Source organism: Sitodiplosis mosellana, unplaced genomic scaffold (genome assembly GCF_009176505.1).
Source record: "Sitodiplosis mosellana isolate CC-2019 unplaced genomic scaffold, AAFC_SMos_1.0 Smas_scaffold_3, whole genome shotgun sequence".
NCBI lineage: Eukaryota > Metazoa > Arthropoda > Insecta > Diptera > Cecidomyiidae > Sitodiplosis > Sitodiplosis mosellana.
The window spans coordinates 8838592-8862568 of record NW_022595246.1 but is presented as its reverse complement, the minus strand read 5'-3'; the positions used below and the strand labels follow the sequence as shown (position 1 = coordinate 8862568).

The following is a 23977-nucleotide window of genomic DNA, read 5'->3' as shown; positions in this document are numbered from 1 at the left end:
CACACTTAAGTGCACATGTTGAAAAACACTCCCAAAAAAAAGAAGAAAATAAATACTATACATTTTCCACTTCATTCACAACTGAAAGAATGGAAGCAAAAATGGGAAAATCATTCGTTATATATTCAAAAGCTTGAGAGAAGTAGAAAAAAAAGAACTGTGAATTGATCGACTGCTTTACGAGTCATGGATTTCATCAACAATGTTGGTCCAATATACAAAAGAGTCGATACTGCATTTTCATTTCAATCATCCTATGAATCCCATGGAAAAATCGTTTGTTTGGTTTTCGAATCATCTCTTTTTTGCAATCATACAAAATCACATCCATTTCAATTAGACTTTTACAACACACCGAGAGAGAGAGAGAGATAAAAGGGCAGGAATATTCCTCCCCAAAGACTTTCATCATCCGCAATCGAATCAATTTTGCAACTAAGGAAATGGGCGAACGAATATTACCTTGAATATTGAGCATAAGAAGTTCCGGCTATACATAACGTTGATGGATGTACAGGAAAAAATTAACTGAACAAACAAGATTCTGAACGAAATCCGTTCGCCATGCATCATGTACGAAGGTGTGCCGTTGAAATGGTTTTATTTAAGAGACTTCTATCGGTTGTTGCCATAGCAAGCATCACTGACCACCTAACGGTGTATAGACTATAATGTAAATTCTATTGAATACTGAAAATACTCAATCAATTTTAATAACGAAGTCTTTATCGTTTTCGTTGTGCTCCTCTTCAACCATATAGCTTGGTTAGGTGGAACGCAACGGAAATTACGGTCGGAGGTAGAACAAGAGTGTTGAGATTGAAGTCCCGTCGAGGGAAAAAAGAGATTTGTTTCCCTCAATTTCATCTTTCGTAATAATAAAAGCGCGGCTCTCTGTGGAACGCAAAAAATGTTACCTTTCATCTCTCTTTCGTTGCTCTCGTGCGTTTTCCACGAATCGAGTGCTATATCGCTTTTAGCGGTTATTCTATGAGCATTTTTTCCTCTTCACCGTCATCTCGCGAACGTTTCGTTTTTCACTAGAAATGCGTTGTATCGCTTTCTGCGTTCACCAACGTACTTTTTCGTTCTCATGAAAAATCTAACTAAATGAAAGAATATTTTCATCATCATTTTGTGTTGTTGAATTTTTTTTTATGATTCGACCCCTCTTCCAGTGCACACTTCCGAATCTCATCCTGCACATTCACACAGCTCAAACGAAAAAAAAACCAATATATTCGTGATGGTTGATTGCATTTAATTTAGCGAGGATAATTCGGCTCATAAAAATCATGTGCACGATTCTTTGTGTCGTAACACAGTCTTATAAAAGGACTATAATAATGACAGCATGATATACAAACCATTTGATGTTGAACATCGCACCGGATGATTGCAACGATTCTTCCTCTTTTGGTCGCACAGCAATTCCGAGAATGATGCACAAAGCGAAATTTTACTGCTTTTAAAACTTGATTAAATTCATTGAATTGTGGAATATTGTGCTGCAGATTGTTGAACGAACGATGTAGAATCTAGAGATGGGTGACTGGGTCATGCGTGCTCCATAACACATAGAGAAAAAAAAATCTGATTTAACGGCATGGAAACAACAATGGAAAAATTGAAACATGCATAAATAAGAGGAAAGAAAAACGATAGCCAAAGGAAAGAAAAATCACGCATTTTTTACACGTACATTTTTTACGGAGATATTTCCACTAAAAGGATCTGCATTTATTAGAATCAATAATCATATTTCACATTTTACAATAATATTCTCTGTTGCTAATGGATAATTTCTTCTTTTTTCTGTTTTTTTTTTCTTCATTCTTCTGCATTTACCAAAAAGTTCCACCACGTTGTTTTGAACTCGATATACAACTGAGTGTGAGTTTGTGTGTGTGTGCGTTAGTTTATTGATTTTCCATTTAAGCTTCAATTATGAAATAACTAATTTATAATAATAATTAAATTCCGATTCCATGAATTCGATACAATTTGCTGCTAACTCTGCGAAATAGTTCGATACTGCGTTAAATTATTTAATGGCTTCTCCATATTGTGTGTCAAATGATTTAATTAGATTTTACGGTGTTGGTTTCGTAAATATTCCATTGAATGTTGTGTGTGAATGTGACTTTTCCTATTTATTTGTTCGTTGGCAACAAACAAGTTGGAGTGTTTCAAATGGCTGGAAACTTTTTTATGACTGTTGTTATTTTTATACCAATCTTGAGGCAATTTTGCGTCGACAATTTTCAGGTTGCTTGATAAATGTTGAGTTATCTCTCAATTTAAGTTTGCATCAAGATTTGAAACTAATGCCAACGCAAACCGAGCAAAGTGTAAATGAGCAGTAATCACAACGAAAAATTCATTTGTGTTTTTATTCTGGCGTTGACCAGAAAATATGTATGCAATAACATCTTAATATTTGTTTCTGTTCGTGCACATCATTTGGTTGTGCGATTAAATTAAATTATATTCATTGCTTCTGGATATCTGCTTGTTTCGTTTTATGTATTTGGCGTTTCTTTTACGACCGCTTTTCTTTCCGAGGCAAGACAACAAAAGGCGAATACAGATTAAAGGATAGTCGACCAAATAAAATTGAAATAAACGTACTGGAAGCGATTATGCTATACATATATATATAGCGAAACGATAACCATTTGAAGAGAGTGGAAAACACCAACCGAAAACTTGGTAATGAAAAAAAAGAACGAAAAACCGAAAAAAGCTTCAATTCGAAATACCAAGGCAAATTTCTCAACATGAAAAAGGATCTGGGGTGCTTTCTGTCTCGTTGGCTTGTTTCGGTTTTTCTTGCATTCTTTTCGAACGCACGACCATTCTAATGTGATTAATTTTCTTGTGATTGCCGTTATAAACGCTCAAGAAAAGCTCGCTTCAAGAGATACGCACACCAAATTAAATAAGCAAAACATCTTTTTCTCTTGTGGACTCTCCCTCAATGGACGCCTATTTCTCTTACTTTTCTTCTTTTTTTCTCATTGTTTGCATTTCCTTCCACGTTCCTTCTTCCGCACTTTCTCTCTTCGCCCGTCTGTTGGTCCGTTTTGTCTTTGATTTAAGCTACTCGGTCGGCGCATGCAATCGACATTCGAAGGGGCAAATTAACGCCGGATCGTTTGTCAAGTGAATTATGAACGGGTCACAATCAATAAAGATCATTATCAAAGCGACCGAAATGCTGTTGCAATGATAAAATTTGCCTATGTTCTTATTTGAGCACATGTTTATGCTATATTTAAGCGACATCTTGACGCTAAACGCTGAACTATGAAACTTCTATATAAATATACTGCCAACTATCAATGACAGCAACCAATGACAGCAACAATAGAACGTATTTGTATTGCGAAATACTTCCACCTTGCAGATGGCGCCAAACCAAACGTCATTCTAGTCATTTTTCTCATTGGCTGTTGGCTCATTTAATTTTGCGTTCAGTTGAATCAATACCCACCACTACTTTCCCCTTGTATGTGCCTACAAAATTTTATTTATGTTATGATCCAATAAACTGTTTCGCCTATCTTTCACACCGAACGTAAACAATAACAGCCAAAGAGAAGAAAAACCCATCTCCTTCGCTAAATGCGATGTTGTACATCGAAATGTTATACATCATAATTAATGCGCCTGTTTTAATGGATTCCTTATTTTCTCAAAATTAATAAATCAATGCAAGTACCATGGCTAAAGATACACTTTTGCGCAACACACAAAGTGTGATGTGTACAGGAGAGGAAAAGCTGAATGAAAACGTTGTTGCCAATTGTGTACATAATTTAGTTTTGTCACAATAAGGAAAAAATAATTAATTGCAATATCGTTAGAAAGCCCATAGTAAAAGTTTGCCAGAGTCATCACGTCGCATAGCGTAGAGTATATAAAAATCTGAAAGTGTATAAAGGGCTTTGTGTCCCATTACAAAAATGAGCCATTTTGTCTCTTCGTAAATGGAAATTGTCATCAAACACACAGATATGAATGAAAATGTAACATTTCCTTTTTTGTCAGAGAGAAAAATCTCTCCCAGTAGATTTGAGACCTATTCACTGTTCACCCTAATATCATTTTTATTTGCCTTTTATTTTCCAGAACTTTCCTGATTTTATTTTCTCTTTTTTTTCTCCTTTTATGAATGATTATTACTACATCGACATCACACATCGGCTAAATGATGAAAAGCATTTACAGAATAACTCGTTAATTTGCTTTATTGATTGATATCACTTGTGTATGCAAAGTTTTTTTTTCTTTTCATTCGCGAATGAATACGAATTCATTGTAATGACTCCAACGGCTCTCTTCAGCATCGATGCCTGGTTTTAGTTCAGCAGCTGGAGCGGATGTGCCGCTACCGCAGCAGCCAACCAACCGAAAACCTTGCTCATGTAGCATATCAAAAGCCTGTTCAATGAATTGATGCTAAAAAAAGGGGCAAAATCACACACAAATCAAAAGAAAATCTTCAACATCTCTCGAAGAAACCAAAGAAAAAACATTTACCTTTAGAAAAAAACGTGAAGTGTATCTGTGTGAAGTGGGGCCACCATGATCTGGGTCTCGTGATTCGTTCAACGTATCACCGAAGACATCTCGACACAAATTGACACGGCCACAAATCAAAATACGTGACAATTTTCTATTAATAGATTGAAATTTGAATACGTCATTTTTTTATTATTGATCCTATCGGAGGCGATGATTCAATTCATTACCTGAACTTAACGTCAGCCAACCCGTCTTTGCCAAACTGAAACGAGCCTCTATACCCGATGGTGATACAGCCATTATGTGTATCGTTTAATGTGTGCATAGACTGAATTAAGCCATCAAGCTTAAAATATTCGGCTTCACGTTCAAGACGTCGCTTTTCACGAAAACCATCTGGCAACTGGATCGTATCATCACGCAAATAATCCAAAATAAAACGAAATAAAACGCCATCACGATCTAACACAATCCGACCTTTGCCATCCCTGATGAGCGACGATGATGATTGATTATCTTTGTCAAATAATTCGGCGAGCCGAGAATTCTTATCACTTGTTAATGTTTTTCGCGTCGTTGTATAATGTACACCACCGACATTCAACTCAATTACATCGTCGATATCAGCACTCATATTGTAAGTCATTTTATTTTTATTTTCTCCTTTGTTGCTGTTGGTTTCGTTCTCTATTTTTTTTTGCTCGTTTCACGCGTTGCAAGTAAATAATAATAGAGGCTCGTCAATCTTGTGCTCACTCTGATTTTATTAGTATTGTTGTTGTTGTTATTTATTCATATAATCCCAATTGCACTAACAAAAGTCGTAATCATACACGATTAAATGGCAGTAAACGTTCGGTTCGTTCAGTGTGCTTGCCAATTTTGAGAGTCGTTTATGTACACACGTATGTTTATTCGGAAATCAATAGCACAAAAGTTTTATATTCATATGGCAGAGGCTGAAAAAAATGCGGTCCCTTTATGATATAAATGGAAAATGGTATAGTGATGTGGCACGTCAGGCAAACTGCCGTTGATTGCACTCAAGCTCCGAAATCGGTTAAACAAATATAAATGGATAACGCAAAAACCTTCGATGCTAATATATTTTACTCTCGCTCTGGTTTCACAATTTGCGTTCCGGATTAACATATGAAGAGAACAACGGTAACTCTCCTTTTTATGGCTTAACTTTCGTTTTTCGACTGAATTAGGAAAAAGAACTGTTCCGAAGTTTTTATTTTTGTGTGTTCTCTTGCTATTTGCACTGAATCACTGGATGCGAGTTTTGTGTGTATGTTTATATGTGGATTGCCTTTTTTGTTGCTGCTCGATCGGGGGAAATTCAGTTTCACATATGCAACGCTAACGGCGAAACACACTTGTTCATTTATTCAACACCTGATTTTACTGAGCCAACAACAATGCCCTGTTACTTCACTAAAAATTCATGTATTCAAATGTAAAAGATTGTTTTTTCGCTGTTTCGAATCGATATTTTTATTTTCGTTCTGCTTCGATTGTTCGTTGCGTTCGTTGTTAAAAACGGATTTTCGGTGATGGTAATTAATTCGGTTCGAGCTGTCGGAAAAATCGTCTGCGAAAGGTCAGCTGATTGCTTACGAATGCTGGAGCAAAAACGCGTGCTACTCAACGAGCTTGCACAGTGCGAATGAACTGAGTAGGCTCATCGACTTCGACTCCAAGTCACAATGGATGCTGTTGTGCTTACGCTCGTGATAGTAGTGACGACGACGACGACGACGATGATGATGATGATGATGATGATGATGATGTGGATGCAAACGGGAAAAGCCCCAGCCGTGGAACATTATATCTGCTCCTATCCACACGCACACGTCCGAAACTCAATCAAAATCATTTCCATTCGCTTCCGTCGTTGGTGTAAGGCACATGAATCCGATGTATGTGTGCAAAAAGCTTCGCCTCGAATTTTTGCATGTATTCAACGAGAGAGTGAGTGTATAAGCACACCACACTGTTGCTTCATGCCGTTATGGTACTTATTCGCACAGTTGAGCATCTTTTTTTTCTGCTGCTACTTTCGATATATGTATATCGAGAGTGGATTTAAATATGAATAGCGCGATTCCATCGGAAAATTGTATGAGTGTAGCTTCGCGCATACTTTCCATTTTTTTTCCCTTCATAATTTCAAACTGCGAAAAACAATTACCGGTATACCTAAACGATGACGCTGGTGATTTCTTATCAGAATTTTTCGAAGGCAATAACGAACTCAATAAAAAGAAGAGCGACGCATTTTTTCTTTCGTTGATTTCGCGAACAACACGGTAAGATACTCAATATATGTAAAGTTCATCAGTTTTTTTTTATTATTATTTGGGTTCGTTGGTTTTTGTTATCGCAAGGGTATGGGTGTACATGATAAACTGCCTCAAGCAGTATTAATGGTGAACGATATGAAACAACATATTCCTATAAAATGACAATTGTTCTAAACTTTGATCCAACCAACGATACTCCCCTATCGTAAATTACATCTTGACCTAGAATGCTCACGTTGAATGAACGAAAAAACGCAAGCAAATCATTTGAATTGATGCATTGCACACACACATAGAGAGAGAAAAAATATATAAGCTGCCAGCACTTGAACATGTAACAGGCAACATGAAGAATGGTGGGTATCATCAAATGTTTCTTTTTTTTTCATTATGCCACGTGTGTCTGTGCGTCTGTGGTAAATTTAACGTAATATTTTCTTATTTCCTTACCATTTTGGTGCAGCTGATGGTACATCTTCATTACTCTTAATACGTTTACGATTCCGACCTTTACCTAATCAATTTGCATCCGCTTAAAGTGTACATACTTTTCTCTTTTTTCCTTGTCTTGTTCCATGCATTTCTTTCATCTTTTGACCATTCTATTCGAAGCGGAAGCTTTTAATTTTCTTTAAGAACAGCGCCAAGATTTAAGTGAACGCAATAATCTTATTCATCGTGACCGTTGCGCTTGAAAATCATGGGAAATTACCTCATAACCTTTGTTTTTTTTCGCATCAAATAAAATATAAGCTATTAGGAAAAGTTTTCGTAACACAACAATAGCCGTCTTTTAACAGCTCAATTTGGATGAGAAAAAAAAATTCCCCTTGAAAATTTAACCACAATTCAAACTGCTTTTCAATTCTTTTTTTTCCATCGGAGAATATTGAATTTTGTTCAACTTCGGCTCAACAAACTTCAGTATTTCAAAGGGAATGTCGACGTTGATTTATGTTCGAAATCGCTCTTTCAAATGCGAGAGCACCAAGGGGGTGGACACAGTCTCCTAACGTACAAGTTTTGACGAATTTGTCTCATTTTGCACCGAGTAGTTCCGAGTACATCCATGCATTTTAAATGTAAACTCGAAACTACTCAAAACACTCAGTTGACTTTGACAGTTCTCTCTGTGTACTACACTTGCGGGCCCACATTCACTCGAAATAAAAACGCCCTTTCAGATTTAAGCCTCTTTCCAATTTCGCCATGATAAGAATAGACAACATCAAAAGCGGTTTTGAAGTGCGATTTTCGAAAGCGCATTCAGAAGACAGATTTATCAGCAGATAATCATCAACTGAAGGGACAATCAATCTTAATTCATCACTGAACATTGAACAATGCCACAAATTCGTCGATTGAATTTCGAAGGTCGACAATAACAACAGTTGATGATGACTGGGTCATAACATTTCAATGTTGCTTTTGTTGACATCACGAATTCTATTTTTCACTTTGGCATTTCAACACCTCGACTTGATTGCAAAATATAAATACAACATCGCAGAAAAAAGCTAATCAACACGAGACACTGCGATAATAATTTTGTTATTACGTGTTATTACGTATTTGGCTCTTATAATAATTGGGCCACTTAGATTGAGTGTTTTTTTATGACAACAGCTAAATGATATAGATATTCTGTTTAGAATAAATTGTTTGAAATCATTTTTTTACATTACTTGTTTACTTTGCATTTGATGAATTGGAATCACACGTCAAAATATGCACAACATCAAAATAGTTTCTGCATGGATAAGTCAATTCTCGTATGTGCGTAAACAAACGGCTATTTCCGGTGCTTTGTTCGACTAATCAGTTTACTTCAAATGCAGCATCATTACTTTTGCTTATCACGACCAATTCAAACAAATAAATCGCAATCAAATTTACTTATCGCATCGTAGCTCATGTATGCACTGCCACTGGAGATAAACAATGACGATTATTAACGCGTAAACAATTTAATTCAGTTTCAAATCAATCGCGCAACACACGAGCTACGCGCACCAAAGACATCGCAAAAGTTTTCAATTGAATTTCGTTTTCATTATCGGTGCAAGTTTTTGTTGCAATTTAAATTGTTCGAAACATTCCGAAAAATGACTAACCACGAAATTAACGTTCAAGCCAAAAGTGTTCAAGATTTTTCTGATCTTAGTACGTTATTTTTTTTTTCTGAATGAAATTGAATAGTATGGTTGGAATTCTTCAAAGTTTGAATTTTAACAAATATTTTTAAAAAAATCTTCCTATCACTGATGAATTCAAAACGAAATTCGTTTAGTAAAATGCACAGGGAGTTAGCAAGACGCACGTTATAAGGTTTTTTACTTCGATTTCGAGGAGTAAGAGATATGGATATATAAACTTGTACTCACCATCTCTTTCGATGGAAGTCCAAAACCTTATAACGTGCGTCTTGCTAACTCCCTGTGGTAAAATGTCAATTGTTTTCCATTGTTTTATGTGAATTAGATGAAGAAGCACAGGAATTGATAAAGACGGCAATCAAAGCTAGAAATTTTGCATATGTGTACGTGTGTCATATTTCTTTGTTTAACTTCTTCAAGTTGTTGTTTTTTTCACTTTTTGAAGTTGAATGTTGTTCTTTTCCTCCCAAACAGTCCATACAGCAATTTCAAAGTTGGTTCCGCAATTCGTGTGGCTGATGGCACAATTGTGAGCGGATGCAATATTGAGAATTCAGCATTCAGCCCGACAATTTGTTCGGAAAGAACGGCAGCGTGTAAGGCTGGCCATATCTAATTCAAAGCCATCGCTGTTATAGGTTATCAAGAAAGATCTTTTACGACCCCATGTGGTGTGTGTCGCCAATTTTTAAGCGAATTTGCAAAAGATGATATTCCCATTTATGTAACCAAACCAGAGCCATCACGTGTACTCAGTCACTAATCTACGATCTCTATTACTGATGGGTTTCTGTGGATTACCATCCGATTTCGCGTAATTGCGGGTTTTAAAGCGCATGCAATATGCGTTTCATCTTACTATAAAGCTATTATGTTCATCAATTTTTTGATAAACGTTAATGTCATAATAATAATCCGTTTTGTAAATGTTGATTTTGTATTTCTTACTCTCAAGTAAATAAAGCTAAAGTTCTTAGTCAAATAAAAAGTTATAATCGATGTAAATGCCTCTTTGAAATCGGCTTTCCAATTCCGTGTTATGTTCAATGTAAATATTTGGGCCCTTTACGCTGTAACGCTCGTCGGATGGTGCGTGAAAAATTGTTGTTGTTATGCGAGGAATTTATATTTATTGTTTTTTTCCACTCTTCGATTATGCGGTGTGTGAGTTTTCGCTGTTTTTTTCTGTTTGGCGAGAAAAAGTTCGCATTTCTTTCAAATTGTTCCTCTTCAGTGAACATAAATCATATAGAATACGTCGGTCTATTTCTAATTCGAGCCATTCGAATGTGATTCAACGCAACATAAATGGTTCGAACTTCGAACGGTGTTTATTATCTACAGCAAATAATTTAATCGTACCTTTTAAAATGATTCGGATGCACATTTTGATACGTTACATCATATGCTATTTAAAGACACATTTGTGATTTTTGAATGGTGAGTACGGTTCAACTCGAAACTCATTCAATATATTAATTCGGTGAAATAACATCATGTACAAATCCTAATGGATGAATACTTTTACTTCGTTTCATTTCAAATAAAACTCGAAAGATAAAAACTTCTCAAAAGTTGATAGCGTTGCTCGAAATTCTAGGCAGTATCTAAAAATTGCGAAACTTCCGACATCTACTGAATTATATCTTTGGGGACAATTTCATAGACGGTATTCTTTTTTAATGCCCTTTGAGACTTGAAATGGATGAAAAAGTCGTATATTTAGTAAAGCCAGCACGTTTTTTACCTTTGAATGTGACTTGATGACTATTATGGGATTACCAATGGACGATTATAAAACACGTAATGAGTAGAAAACAACTTGGATGATTTCATTTATCGTTTTTTATTGAAAAAAAAATGCAATGTGACTGTCATCAGAATCCATAGATTTACAGCTTTTTTTGCCAATAATTTGTGATTTTTTTATACCTTGAACGTTAAGAATGTCGACTTCTGCTACGTAAATTTAAGACTGAGTAGTAATCCGGTATTTAAATGCAGGAGGAAAACTAAGGTTTTGTCAGAAATGAAATACGAGAATTTTGTGGTCCCATTTCAACATGAGTAGCGAGTAATTTCAATCAAGTTTAAAAAAACACTCAGATTGAATTGAAGTCCTTCTAAAGCTACATTAGCACGTAAGCTCATATTTGTTTGTGGAAAATTTCACGGCAGTTTTTGAAAATTTTAACAATATGCCAAAATTCATGTAAGCGTGAAATTTGCATTTATATCACACATGTGCGCTCCCTCCACTCCATTGCTACAAATTGAATCAAATACAAAAAAAATGCCAATAACATAAACAGCAGCACCGCCAACAGCAATGAGAATAAAACCATATCTTTAAATATTTGCCATTATTGACATTATGTCAATGACATGCATTTATTTTTAGAACTTTTTTTATTTGCACAATCAACCTTGAGAGTAATCTACAACATAGTCGAATTTCTTTTGTAATATTTAATTCAACAATTTAGATCATTTTGTCATATTTTTTTACAATTTTTTTTAGACGAATTTGTAAAAAAGTTTTACCAAATCTTAACATGTGAATGTTTTCACTTCGTTTCACTTTTTATTTTCAAATACTACACACAAATTACCGATGTACACTTTTCGATGACTTTCTTTGGAATTGACTTCTGCTGTTTCAAGCTATTATTGAATTACGGTTTGTTATTTAAATGTTCCGTAGAAACCGCGTGAGAGTTCAAATCAAAATGTTCAAGCATACAGTCAGCGGAAAGTAGGTTACGGAAAAGTTCAACTTACCACGGTTTTGATGTTGGGCCCTAGAAATTGTTTTCAAATGTCAAATGCAAACTGAGTTCAGAAATAAAACTCACATATTTTCATTTTTTAATCGTTTCTTTATTTTAAAAAAAAATTCAATGATGTTCGTTCAGCAACATTAGATTTTATAGCTTGTATATCGCCAACGGTTGATGATTTCTTTAACTGTGAACCTGAATAAACTCGAGGCTTCCCTTCGGTTTTTATTCTGTTTTAAATTTCGGTTTATTATATCTTATCGCTTGCAAATCACCATGACTTTTGACCGTCTAAATTATTTCCCGTTTGCGGAACTATGTATTAAATTGGAGTAGTATGTTTTTCGTATTTAAGTCATGTAAGAGTAAAACTTCTATTACATCGTGGAATATCTAATGGTGAGGTGAAATAAACTCGTCGATAGAGTGCAATCACTTCAAATATTGATGCGTTAAACAATTTTTATTGTTTGTGTGTGTGTGTTGTGATGGAAATCAAGATAATTCAATAAAATTCAAAAAAAAAATGCATTGGGAAGTTTTGAGACAATAACAGATTGTTCATTTTTCATTCAAGATTCCAAAAAAGATTTTGGTCGCCAATGATATTGCATAAATATGGAAAACTGACTTTTTCCTACATGCTTCAAAAACATCGAAAAATACAGGTCGACTTAAGAAGAAGTGTTGAAGGAGATAGAAATATCATCCAACTTGTTTTTACATTTAAAAAAAACGCCAGCAAAAGTAGTCACACTTTTTTCAATTCGACTCTTTATACGACGCTAACCGACTTAAATCAACAAGAAAGAGAGAGGGAGACAGAGAGAAAGAAAGTGTTTTTTTTCTAAAAGATTCTATTTTGTTGATTGGTTTTTTCTTCAAACTCTCCACTAAAAGAGTGCCTATGATAACTTACAAGTCTTTCAATTGTATTGAGCGATCACTATGATCGACTTTTCTCAATGTGTTTTCTTTCTTTTTTTTTCTCTTCATAAAGATGTATTATTAAAGTTTACGTTGAAAGTCCATGTTGAAATATTGTCAAATAGAAAATAACCACCAAAGCATTGTACAATTTGCACAGAGCGTCGAATAAACCGGAACACCGTTTTTGTTTTCATGTGATCGTATCAGTGCCATTTGTTGAAATGTGTCAATGCTTCGGTGGTGATTTCAATATTGAAAATAAAATGTTTATGTACTTATCAAATGTGTGTTAACGGTTGAATTGTGATCTGGTTTTTGACCCGGTTTGGTTTAGTTTGGTTTCATTTCATGTTGCTTTACCACATCAATTGACTTAATACCGCCTACGTTTGTCATCCCGCCGGTCTCGATCTTTTCGGTTACGTGAATCGTCTCGTCTCGGCTTGTCTTTTTCGCGCGGAGCACTACGGCGTTTTTTATCTCCTCTTTCGCGCGACTCTTCGCGACGTTTTTCTCTTTCGCGTCGCCTCTCTCGCTCTTCGGCCTCCTCGCGTTCTCGCTCTTTTCTCATTGTCTCACGCCGTTCGATGGCTTTCTTGCGCTCTTCAACCCGGACAGCAATCTGGGGTGGTCGAATTTAATTCATCAATAACCATTATTTGACAGTAATTCTTTTCTTTTCTTTTCAAATGACCAAGCTAAGCACGCTCAATTGCTTACCTGTTCTGGTGTCAATGGCAACCAATAGATGCAAGGCGTTGTTTTCGTCTTACGGAACAGATCGTCCAATAAACGTAACGGTGGTTCATTATCTTTCTTTGCATATTTTCGACCTGCAAGAGTAAAATAGAAATTGTTACTAGAAGCAGAGTTTGTGATGGTTTCACATCCAATTCTGACAATGGGTATTCTCACTTACCAGGCGAAACGGAAGCTGACCGTCTTCGTCTGTCACCTCTTTCCATTCTGTCACCTCTTTCCATTCTGTCACCTCTTTCCATTCTGTCACCTCTTTCCATTCTGTCACCTCTTTCCATTCTGTCACCTCTTTCTCCTCTGTCTCGTTCACCTGCTTCGCGTGTTGGTTTCTGTTCCCGTTCACGTTCCTTATCTCTTTCAGCTCTATCCACTTCTCGCGGCCTATGCGAATCTTTTTTACCTAAGTCCCATTCACGTATCGGCCTATCAGCAGCCACTGCCTGTTATCAAAAGGAAAAAAAATGAGCATTTTAAATATGTTTTCTGTAAACTTGTCGCCATCTTGGAGCATGTCTTTAGATTAAAAGAGCTTGAAGACATGGAGATAGGAACTGACCTTTTCGCGATTCGATTCATTCAAATCATTCGAACTAGCGATACGATCGTCTCGTGAGTAAACATTCGGCTTAATTTCGTCGGCTGTTGATGCGATGGCTTTTTCCATAAGACTTTCTGTGCCAAAATCAACATTCAAACATTTTGGATTCGATGTCGGCCAACGGATGCCATGTAGCGCATGTCGTGTTTCAATCGCTTCACTGAAATTGCAAATCAATACATGAGTACATGAAATCAAAGTCGCATGAATAGATGGACGTAAAAAAAGTGCATCCAATACTTACTCTTCTGTTTCATATTTAACAAAGCACTTTGACTTAATTTTATCTATCCAAAAGCCATCTTCGGTAATTTTGCCGGTCCTCTGTAGCAAACTTTTGAGCTGTAGAACAGTGAATGGTCGCACTAAATTGGTAATATAGAGGATGTTGCATGGGTTTTGTTTGGCCGGGCTCAGCGGTTGTTCGCCTTCTGATTCTACAATCGATATTTTCCGTGATGTACTGATACTAACTGCTACATCCTCGGTCGATTCCACCAAATGTTCTTCGCTGCGGCGATTATAGTCTATCGACGTGGAACTAACGACCTTGACATCGTCTGATTCGTGATCAACTTCGGGCGATGAGTCCAATTTGATATCGCTCAACGGCACCGGTTTCACATCCGAGATCAAACCCTTTAGCGAATCAGTGGAAATGGCAATCTCTTGTACTTTTGGTGCGGCAGTTTTATTTGTCAACCATTTCCGCTTTCGTATGATGGGTTTTTTCTTGTTCAATTTTGTGGCCGAATCCGTTTCACTGGCGGTCGTATCTTTTGCCGTTGTATCAGCTGCATCACTATTCAAAGTGTTACCATTTTGTAGTTCAGGACTTTTCATTGGTGTTTCTGTTGTTTCATTCACTTTTGCTTCATCGGAACTTTTAACCTCATCAATCAACGGTTTTTTCGGTGATTTCCCACGGCTATCTACTTCATTTTCAACTTGCTTACTCGCAGTTGTTTCGGTTGTCTCCGGCGTAGCCTTTGCCTCTTCATTGCTTATCTGTCGTTCAATTCGTTTGAGTGTTCGTCTGCGCGATTTGCTCGGCTCAACTGGCTCACTAGGTTCCGGTTTAACTTCAACTGGTGTCGCATTCTCGGTTTTTTCTTCAGATTCCTTTTCATTTTCGGTTTCAATGGGTGTTGTCGGTTTTTCATCCTCTACACTGTTGCTGCTATTTTCAACCTGAGTTGGTGTGGTCACCGGTTCGGTTGAGCTATCAACACTGATTGTTTCCGGTTTTTCCAACGGCTCCTCAACTTTTTCATTCTCTTTTGGCTCGTCAACGGTTGTGGTTTGATCGGGCTCGGTACATTCTTCTTCTGGAATATCTGCGTCCTTTTTAGCAGTGCCTCGTCTGCGTGTACGTGTTGTTGTTGGTGTTGCCTTGACATCTTCAGCCGACGATGATTTTTCAATGGTGCGGCTTGTGCGTCGGGTTCGTTTCGGTGCAACAACTTCTTCGGGTTCATTATCTGAACTGGACGCTTGATCACTTGAATTATCACTTTCCTCTTCGTTAATCGGTGATTTTTCGGGTGACTTACGGCCACGACGCGTTGACCTACGACTCGTTGGTTCCGTCTTCTTTATCGGCGAACTTTTCACCGTTCGCTCACTTTTTCGACGCATACTTGACAACCCTCCGACTGAACAATTACTTTGAATGAATTTTTACGTAGATTTTTCAATTGATTCGATCTATCCGATCTATCTGCTGATTTATTAAGTTTCACTAATAAATTTTTTTACTGATTCTTTATCGTAAAAGGTGTAATAAATTGTCTAAAATTGTGTGAAATATGTGTGAATCTTGCAAAGCAAATATACAGCATCAAACTAGGGACGCCATTTTGCATTTATATATACTAAAAGAAAAACCGCATATGAACCAACCAACTGTCAAAAATTGCTGTTTAACACGACGTTCCACCGCTCCATTTGAATGGGACCAAAACGTTTTCAGTCGTTTCAACCGTTCATTTAAAATTGACCATGAATTTTCGCAACAAATGCGTTAATTAAATAAAACATGTTTTTTTTATTTTATTTTCATGAATTTTAGCTATGGATTCAAGTCAGAAAAAGTGCAAAATTATCGATTCAATTAAAGTAGTCTGTCTGTTGTAGCGGTTGATATAATTCCCGTACCAAACTGAACCGACGAATGGAACTAACTCCAAATACGTGACGTAAGCCGAGAAATAAACTGGAAAATGAATTCGAGATGATGAAAAAAAGGCAAAACGAAGAAGAAGAAGAAGAAGAAGAGTCGGTTCAGCAAAAAGATGAAGTAAATGTATTGCTAGCGGCTTGGTTTGTGTGTGTCATTTTTTGGTATCAGCAGCAGCAGCAGCAGTATTACTGCATTGCACTGAGAAATCGGTTTTTTGGGTTTGGCCGGAATTTTAAGTTTGTTTTTTCATCTTTATTTTCCGTTCCAAAAGAAAATTGTTCTGAAAAAAATTCCTTACACCAATAACAATTTAAATCCGTAATACGTAGTTGATTCAGTGGACGACACAAATTGTTGTGAGTTTGTGAAGTTTTACAGGCGACAACAAATTTAAAGCCTATTTTTTCTCGCTACAACACACACGCATAGTAGTGTTCGGTCGACGAAAGAAGTGAAACTTTTTTTTTTTAATCTGCAAAACAGCGCACAATCATGATCTTGTTAGAAATAAACAATCGAATCGTCGAAGAGACATTGCTAGTGAAATTCAGAAATGCATTAGCCAAGTGAGTAAAAAAGCATTTTTTTTTCTGGTGTGTGAATTTAAAAATAGCCAATAACAATTGACACGGTTGTTGTGTATGTGTGTTTGTGAACAAATAACCATGACTTTTGGACACACAACCGATTTATGATGACACAAAAAAAAATGATTCATAACTTTTTCATACGAAAAAAAAGGCAGCATAATTTAGAAAACTATTTGCGTGCTCATTGCGGCTAATCGTATTCATTCACGTTTTTTTCGTCTACATTTTTTTTCCTTATAGAAATAAGCCTGACTCAATTGATATCACAATCGCCGACTTTGATGGTGTCCTATTCCACATTTCAAATGTAAATAACGATAAAACAAAAGTTCGAGTAAGTGCCATTCACAACACATTTATCAGTTTTAGATATTTTATTGGAGATTAGAAATTTTTTTTTCAGTGGCATTTCCTCCTATATATATAATTGTTGTGTGTGTTTGTGTTTATTTAGGTTAGCATATCGCTACAATTTTACAAAGAACTACAGCAGCATGGGGCCGATGAACTGCTACGACGGGAATATGGAAATTTGTTGACAGATGTCGAAGAAGGTACGCATTTCCACCATAATTGCCATTCAAAATTTAATCGAAATTCTGTGAATTGTACAATTGAATTGAAATTGATACGAACATTTGATGTTAATGTGATTTTTCGTTTACCGGCAGGTTACAATGTGTCAGTGCTAATTGATTTAGACAACATCCCATCGGATTGGGAGAAGGTCGCACAGAAAGTCGGTCTCCTGAAACGTAATTGCTTTGCCTCGGTATTCGAAAAGTATTTCGACTTCCAGGAGAAGGGCGAAAGTGGTAATAAACGGGCTGTCATCAACTATCGAAAGGATGAAACACTGTAAGTATTCGGTTATACAGCTCAATCACTGTTGCAATGAGTCATTTGAAGTTTTTTCTGTAAATATATTGCGATAATTTATTCGAATGAATCATAGAATAATTTTATTTATATATAGCAACACGATAAATGTTGTCGCTGGCTTTATATTCTTGGTTTTTGTATAATAATTGTTTTGTTGCCTACAAAGATTAATCTAAAAAAAAAAATCTTCACACATTGCAGTTATGTTGAAGCGCAAGCCGACCGGGTGACCGTTGTGTTTAGCACAATATTCCGTGATGAGGATGATGTGGTGCTGGGCAAGGTTTTCATGCAAGAATTGAAAGAAGGTCGACGAGCTTCACACACAGCGCCTCAAGTGTTGTTTTCGCATCGAGAGCCACCCTTGGAACTGGCCAACACAGACGCTCGTGTCGGTGATAACATTGGCTATGTAACTTTTGGTGAGTTTAGGCAACAAAAAAAATAGCAGCTACTTTTGCTTGATGAAGGCTCACTAGCATTAGCAAACTGATTTTTTCATGGCTAATTCCCAAATTATTCATGTAATTCTTTATTTTCAGTACTTTTTCCACGACATACCAATAAGAATACACGCGACAACACAATTAATTTGATTCATATGTTCCGTGATTATCTCCATTATCACATTAAGGTGAGTTTTTTTTTCGCTTCATCCATTGATTTATTTCATAAAGTCCAAAAAGTGTGATGCGAAATTGAAAAACTTCGAAGCCTGGTTCAAGTATGAAATTCAATATGGACCACAGTTTAGAAGTTCATCAAAAACCATTTAAACTCTCTTTAATCCGCAAAATTTTTGTATGTAATGTGAATATTGCAAGTCAATTAATGAGCATTTTTCTTCGTGTGCTAAAATTTCAGTGTTCGAAAGCCTATATGCATTCACGAATGCGCGCCAAAACGAATGATTTCTTGAAAGTGTTGAACCGAGCCCGGCCTGAAATCAAACAACAAGAGAAGAAGACAATAACGTAAGTTATCTCTTATGATTAAAGTCATAAATAAAGCTCAATGTCATAGTAAATTCCGTTCATTCTAAAACCTTGTTCTTTACCTTTTTCTACTACAGCGGCAGAACATTCATTCGAAAGGAGTGATTGCGGAGCGTTGCAATTGTAAAATGTTGATTTATTTTTTACTTTAATTCAAACACAAGTTTGTTTTGATTTTTTTTTCTATATGTTCAATACTATACAACTAGTGTCAAGTTTATAAAAAAAAAACAAAAACAACAACAGCAAGAAAAATACCTATAGAGAAAAGAGAAGAAGAAAAAAAATTGGCAAGAATAAGATGAAGAAAAAAAGAGAAGAAATTGCATAGCATCAAGAATAGCGGCATCAAGTCGCGTATATTATCATGTCAAATGAGAAGAGTCACAGAGAGAATTAAGTATCTACAGAGAACCGCCAAAACAAAATTTTCAATTCGATTCGAATAAAAATTCTTTTTTCTAATTTATGATAATGCTTTGATTCGCCAAACAAAATTTTAAAAAGAGTAACAAGAAAAACTCCAGACAAAAATACGGTTCGATTTAAGATGTATTAATAAAAAGAAACAACAACAACAACACGTAACTGGTTGAGTGTGTTTGATTTCTTTGGTGTTTTGGCTAAAAAAGGTAAGAAAATGCCGAACAAGCTAAATGTTCTGAGCTCATTTCCATTTGATTACGTATCTGTTCAATCAGCATGCAATTCTTCAGCAAAAAAAAATATGATTCCGTGTGCAATTCATTCATTCGCCGCTATACATTGAAAAAGCATGCACTTCCTCTGTAATAAGATGATTATTATGGTGATGAGTTCATTTAACGCTTCAATTTGCACGATGAACTCCCACACGTACAACGCATTATTATTACTAATCGTATCTATTCGACTTGATTCATGTATATCCACACCACATTTTTCCCGTCTCAAACTGAACCGAAATTCACGCGATACCGAATCGGTTCTATTCCAAACGGTCCGGATCACTTTTACCGCAACACGATGTGTGTATGTGACATTTCAATCGGTTCAGTTTGTCATCTGTCATATCATTACACTGCATTTTTGACTGTATCTCTCTCATTCTCATCAAATCGAATATTGTCAGCGTCATATTTGCCGAAGCATACAGTATTCATATTCAATTTGTACTGCCAACTTTTTTTTCGTGCATTCAAATATTACAACGACAAAAAAAAACACTACACTTTTTTGTTTATTCCAATTTTGAGGTGTAAAAAATTAAAACCAAATTTCTGTAAAAATGGATCGTTTGTTGAGATTGGGTGGAAATGTTCCAGGGCTATCGCAACCAGCTTTGTCAGATGCTCCAGTTGTCGATACCGCCGAACAAGTGTAAGTATAAAACATTGATGAAATTTCAAGTGATCATCGCATTTATTCCAATTATTTCATTTCAATGCCATCGAATTGTAGATATATTTCATCGTTGGCTTTGCTCAAGATGTTGAAACACGGTCGCGCTGGAGTGCCAATGGAGGTTATGGGTCTCATGCTTGGTAAGCAAAATTTGCACAAACAACACTCAACTTTTCTCTAATTTACCTCTGAACCATAAATCAACTCACCGTTTCTGTCTATTCAAGGTGAGTTTGTGGACGACTACACAGTTCAAGTGATTGATGTATTTGCCATGCCACAAACGGGTACTGGTGTATCCGTTGAAGCTGTTGATCCCGTTTTCCAAGCAAAAATGTTGGACATGCTGAAACAAACGGGCCGACCTGAAATGGTTGTCGGATGGTATCACTCACATCCTGGTTTTGGATGCTGGTTGTCCGGTGTTGATATCAATACACAACAGTCATTCGAAGCATTGAGCGAACGTGCTGTTGCCGTTGTCGTCGATCCAATTCAATCGGTGAAGGGAAAAGTTGTAATTGATGCGTTCCGTCTTATCAATCCAAATATGCTGGTGCTTGGTCAAGAGCCACGACAAACCACCTCGAATTTAGGGCATTTACAAAAACCATCCGTTCAAGCACTTATTCACGGTTTGAACCGACACTACTACTCCATCAGCATTAACTACCGCAAAAATGAATTGGAACAGAAAATGCTGTTGAATTTACATAAAAAATCATGGATGGACGGTCTTACGCTCGCCGATTACAATGAACATTCTTGTTTGAATGCAAGTACCGTTGCCGAAATGCTGGAATTGGCCAAGAATTATAATAAGGTAAAGACTGTTTCTTTGTTATGTTAGGGAAATCTCTTTTGAGACTCGTAGGAACATGACTCGTTTAGAATTTCTGAAGAAAAAAAAAACTTAAATTTCGATGCATTTTTCAATGAAAATCGTTATTTTTCTCCCATTTCAGGCTTTGGAAGAAGAAGAAAAGATGACACCAGAACAATTGGCCATTAAAAATGTGGGTAAACAAGACCCAAAACGGCATTTGGAAGAAAAAGTCGATGCTCTCATGCAAAACAACATTGTGCAGTGCTTAGGTGCCATGCTCGATACGGTTGTTTTCAAATGAACATCTCACCGAACATCGACTTTGTACTCGATCCATATTCATTATCTGATTTAATCACACAATCTTTTCTAATAATTAAATGTTTGATTTTTTGCGATAAAAAAATAAACGAAACAAAAAAACTTTATTCTCACAATTGGCGTATATATTTATACCTTGGACGATTTGAATATTTCAAGTTGAATATTTTTCAATTGACAGTTTCAGCAAAAAAATAGGGTTAGTGATTCATTTACAATTTTGACGCTAGATTTTGCATCCCAATATTTTTGTCGGTTAATCCATTGATTAAATCATTTTGAAAAAATTCCGATTCTTCAATTCCAATTCATGTTCTCATATTCCATTCCATCCAATTCCAAAGCAACTGGAGCCTTCACTTCGATCACCACAATGACTCTACGTTTATTGTCAAGTGCGACACATATATCTGTCTCTTTCACGCACTCTCCGGTTTCGGTTGTTTACTCAAGCATTTTACATGGCAGCGACACACATCGCAACATTGTTTGTCATCATCCAACGTCAACGTGCTACTTTCACCAGTCAAACATCGACTGGCAATGTCAGCAACTGTGATCAAAACTCCGTCCTAAATGTACAAATCCAATTAAATTCGCCCAGTAGATTGGACATTTTAATAAGTGCGTTGTAAATCGCTCAGACGCAATGATTTCGTTTTTGGTGCATTTTCTTCGTCAACATTTCTTTATAATTCTATGTTGTGTGGTAACGGCTTTCCTGTGGCCCGAACTGCGAAAACACTTTGTCAACGAGTATGAACAGTATCAAACACGTAGCGAATCAGATGTGCGATTGTTTACCAGGGAAGAATTGACACAGTTTGATGGTATACACAACAAAGAGTTGTATTTGTCGATACTGGGCAGTGTTTACGATGTGTCAAAGGGTTTGAAACACTACGGACCAGGCGGAACGTATAATTATTTTGTCGGTAAGTTTTGGTGGCTAATCGAAGGCCAAAAATGACATGCAATCGTATTAGAATATATAATAGACTAAAAATCAATTTTATTCAAATTTATTCGAAAATAGGCAAAGATGCCTCAGTAGCATTCATAACTGGTGACTTTGAGAAAGATCCAAATAGTGATTACGAAGATGATGACGTATTAAAACACTTGAAAGCGCAAGAAATCTACAGTATTCATCAGTGGAAACAATTCTATGAAAAGGATTACATATTTCTTGGCCTCTTAACCGGACGATTCTATGGGTACGATGGTGAGAAAACCGATTACATGAAAAAGGTCGACGAACAAATCGAAATTGCCATCGCTGAAAAGGAGAAACATGAGCGATTACGCGTGAAGTATCCACCATGTAACATTGAATGGAAAGCAGAGACAGGAACTCGTGTTTGGTGTACAAGTCAAAGTGGTGGCATTGATCGTGATTTTGTCGGCGTTCCACGACGATTCTATGAAGTTGGCAAGTCGGAATTTCGATGCGCTTGTGTGCCAGACGACCGATTAGAAGATCCTCTATTGAAAGGTTATGACGATTGTGATCCAAAATCCGTCGAATGCTTCTATGTAGTAGATTAAAGTAACAAAGTCCCTTATCAATGAGCTCAAATTTTGAGATTTAAGACATTAGTTTGTAGTAGAATAAAATATGGGTAAAATGATCAAACAAATGCACCTAGAAATTAGCTGTGTGTCAGTGTGCCTTAAAGCAACATTTGTTATGAAATGACAAAAAAGCAATAAATCTACACTATTTTACACTTTGAAACGTTCTTTATTTCGATTTGGTGTGTGTTTTCATATGCACTTTTAGTGCAATGGGTTGAATGAATCTTTTAGAGCAAATGGAGCAAGAGAGCGGTCGTTCACCAGTGTGGGTCATGACATGATGTTTTAGCGTTTCCGATTTACCAAAGGATCGATCGCAATGTGGGCATGGGAATGCCTTGACACCAAGATGAACCACTTTCATGTGTCGCTTCATATTCGCCTGACGGGTGAATACCAATGAACAAAGATTGCACGGGAACTGAACATCTTCATTATGGTATTTCATGTGGACTCGAAGCTCGTGTCCGGTTGTTTTGCGCAGGCCACACGTTGGACAAACAAAATTCTTGATCCCATCATGGCGCATTGTGTGCTCCTTCAGTTTGTATTTTGTGGCAAACATTTTTGAGCAAATCTCACATTTGAACGGAGTGTCTTTCGAGTGAGTATAAGAATGCCGGATGAGGCCAGCATTGCTATTGAATGATTTGCCACATTGTTCGCAGATTCTAGTCGTAAAAGCTGACTTTTTGCCATGATGCACTTTGGAAATGTGTACTCGAAGAGATTCCTGCAACAAGAAGATGAAATTTAATAAGCAAAATTGTATCGATTACTTAAGTTGAAGCGATTGAAAAAACTATAAACAATGTATTGAGTTTCGAGAAGATTTTTTTCTTATCGCAATTTGATCATTAAATACCTTCATCGAATATGACTTGTCGCAACCATCAACTTCACACTTGAATATTGGTTGTTCTCCTTCGGAATGTTTCGCCGATATGTGCAGCGTCAGCGACGTGTATTTGTCGTATGCTCTATCGCAATGGTCACACTTCCACTGCTTCAAACCTAAATGTGTTCGCATGTGAGCGTCGTATCGGTGTTTCTTGAAAAATTTCTTCGAACAAATATCACAAACATGATTGAATTCGCTTGCACTGGTTTTCTTTGTATTGGTTTTTTTCTTGGCTTTTTTGCTTTGTTCATTGGGTA

General features: G+C 36.5%; 7 protein-coding genes across 10 annotated transcripts; 4 read left to right on the top strand and 3 right to left on the bottom strand.

Moving 5' to 3' along the window:
* Positions 1-1701: 1701 nt before the first annotated feature.
* On the bottom strand, positions 1702-6311 carry LOC129566248 (BTB/POZ domain-containing protein KCTD12-like). Its single transcript, XM_055442002.1, has 3 exons — positions 4758-6311; positions 4546-4681; positions 1702-4464 (listed from the first exon to the last, which is right to left on the bottom strand). Exons 1-3 carry the CDS (start codon positions 5174-5176, stop codon positions 4297-4299), a joined length of 723 nt encoding a protein of 240 aa, XP_055297977.1. The 5' UTR covers positions 5177-6311; the 3' UTR covers positions 1702-4296.
* A 2277-nt stretch (positions 6312-8588) lies between these two features.
* On the top strand, positions 8589-9996 carry LOC129566251 (cytidine deaminase-like). The gene is made up of 3 exons (XM_055442007.1): positions 8589-9002; positions 9321-9378; positions 9470-9996. Exons 1-3 carry the CDS (start codon positions 8945-8947, stop codon positions 9609-9611), a joined length of 258 nt encoding a protein of 85 aa, XP_055297982.1. The 5' UTR covers positions 8589-8944; the 3' UTR covers positions 9612-9996.
* Positions 9997-11853: 1857 nt separating this feature from the next.
* LOC129566231 (apoptotic chromatin condensation inducer in the nucleus) lies at positions 11854-16237 on the bottom strand. 4 transcript variants are annotated; one of them, XM_055441979.1, is made up of 6 exons: positions 14307-16237; positions 14021-14222; positions 13751-13904; positions 13625-13714; positions 13426-13538; positions 11854-13327 (listed from the first exon to the last, which is right to left on the bottom strand). In XM_055441979.1, the coding sequence occupies exons 1-6, from the start codon at positions 15698-15700 to the stop codon at positions 13079-13081; spliced, it is 2202 nt and encodes a 733-aa protein (XP_055297954.1). In that variant the 5' UTR covers positions 15701-16237; the 3' UTR covers positions 11854-13078. The 4 variants fall into 4 exon arrangements, with proteins under 4 accessions (XP_055297954.1, XP_055297956.1, XP_055297955.1 ...); XM_055441981.1 differs by having other exon boundaries at positions 13625-13678; positions 14307-15984; XM_055441980.1 differs by having other exon boundaries at positions 13625-13696; positions 14307-15972.
* Positions 16238-16272: 35 nt separating this feature from the next.
* On the top strand, positions 16273-19299 carry LOC129566243 (actin-related protein 2/3 complex subunit 2). The gene is made up of 8 exons (XM_055441998.1): positions 16273-16810; positions 17075-17168; positions 17289-17388; positions 17506-17692; positions 17918-18138; positions 18259-18350; positions 18581-18690; positions 18789-19299. Exons 1-8 carry the CDS (start codon positions 16737-16739, stop codon positions 18814-18816), a joined length of 906 nt encoding a protein of 301 aa, XP_055297973.1. The 5' UTR covers positions 16273-16736; the 3' UTR covers positions 18817-19299.
* Positions 19300-19764: 465 nt separating this feature from the next.
* Positions 19765-21348, top strand: LOC129566242 (26S proteasome non-ATPase regulatory subunit 14). Its single transcript, XM_055441997.1, has 4 exons — positions 19765-20070; positions 20152-20234; positions 20322-20917; positions 21060-21348. The coding sequence occupies exons 1-4, from the start codon at positions 19979-19981 to the stop codon at positions 21219-21221; spliced, it is 933 nt and encodes a 310-aa protein (XP_055297972.1). The 5' UTR covers positions 19765-19978; the 3' UTR covers positions 21222-21348.
* A 122-nt stretch (positions 21349-21470) lies between these two features.
* LOC129566245 (neuferricin homolog) lies at positions 21471-22979 on the top strand. Its single transcript, XM_055442000.1, has 2 exons — positions 21471-22176; positions 22278-22979. Exons 1-2 carry the CDS (start codon positions 21891-21893, stop codon positions 22787-22789), a joined length of 798 nt encoding a protein of 265 aa, XP_055297975.1. The 5' UTR covers positions 21471-21890; the 3' UTR covers positions 22790-22979.
* LOC129566237 (zinc finger protein ZFP2-like) lies at positions 22965-23977 on the bottom strand (the record flags this gene model as incomplete). Its single annotated transcript, XM_055441991.1, is given in 2 exon segments — positions 22965-23552; positions 23685-23977. Coding segments are annotated over 2 exon segments (860 nt in total), but the record flags the coding sequence as incomplete, so codon positions are not given.

Coding starts and splice junctions, on each gene's coding strand:
- LOC129566248 (XM_055442002.1), bottom strand. CDS start 5,176: ATGACTTACAATATGAGTGCTGATATCGACGATGTAATTGAGTTGAAT. Junction 4,682..4,757: donor TTGGCTGACGTTAAGTTCAG/GTAATGAATTGA, acceptor ATCTATTAATAG/AAAATTGTCACGTATTTTGA. Junction 4,465..4,545: donor CTTCACGTTTTTTTCTAAAG/GTAAATGTTTTT, acceptor CCCTTTTTTTAG/CATCAATTCATTGAACAGGC.
- LOC129566251 (XM_055442007.1), top strand. CDS start 8,945: ATGACTAACCACGAAATTAACGTTCAAGCCAAAAGTGTTCAAGATTTT. Junction 9,003..9,320: donor TCAAGATTTTTCTGATCTTA/GTACGTTATTTT, acceptor TATGTGAATTAG/ATGAAGAAGCACAGGAATTG. Junction 9,379..9,469: donor GCTAGAAATTTTGCATATGT/GTACGTGTGTCA, acceptor CCTCCCAAACAG/TCCATACAGCAATTTCAAAG.
- LOC129566231 (XM_055441978.1), bottom strand. CDS start 15,700: ATGCGTCGAAAAAGTGAGCGAACGGTGAAAAGTTCGCCGATAAAGAAG. Junction 14,223..14,306: donor GTTAAATATGAAACAGAAGA/GTAAGTATTGGA, acceptor TTGCAATTTCAG/TGAAGCGATTGAAACACGAC. Junction 13,905..14,020: donor ATGAATCGAATCGCGAAAAG/GTCAGTTCCTAT, acceptor TTTTGATAACAG/GCAGTGGCTGCTGATAGGCC.
- LOC129566243 (XM_055441998.1), top strand. CDS start 16,737: ATGATCTTGTTAGAAATAAACAATCGAATCGTCGAAGAGACATTGCTA. Junction 17,389..17,505: donor GTTGACAGATGTCGAAGAAG/GTACGCATTTCC, acceptor GTTTACCGGCAG/GTTACAATGTGTCAGTGCTA. Junction 18,139..18,258: donor CATTGGCTATGTAACTTTTG/GTGAGTTTAGGC, acceptor CTTTATTTTCAG/TACTTTTTCCACGACATACC.
- LOC129566242 (XM_055441997.1), top strand. CDS start 19,979: ATGGATCGTTTGTTGAGATTGGGTGGAAATGTTCCAGGGCTATCGCAA. Junction 20,235..20,321: donor GGTTATGGGTCTCATGCTTG/GTAAGCAAAATT, acceptor TGTCTATTCAAG/GTGAGTTTGTGGACGACTAC. Junction 20,918..21,059: donor TGGCCAAGAATTATAATAAG/GTAAAGACTGTT, acceptor CTCCCATTTCAG/GCTTTGGAAGAAGAAGAAAA.
- LOC129566245 (XM_055442000.1), top strand. CDS start 21,891: ATGATTTCGTTTTTGGTGCATTTTCTTCGTCAACATTTCTTTATAATT. Junction 22,177..22,277: donor AACGTATAATTATTTTGTCG/GTAAGTTTTGGT, acceptor ATTCGAAAATAG/GCAAAGATGCCTCAGTAGCA.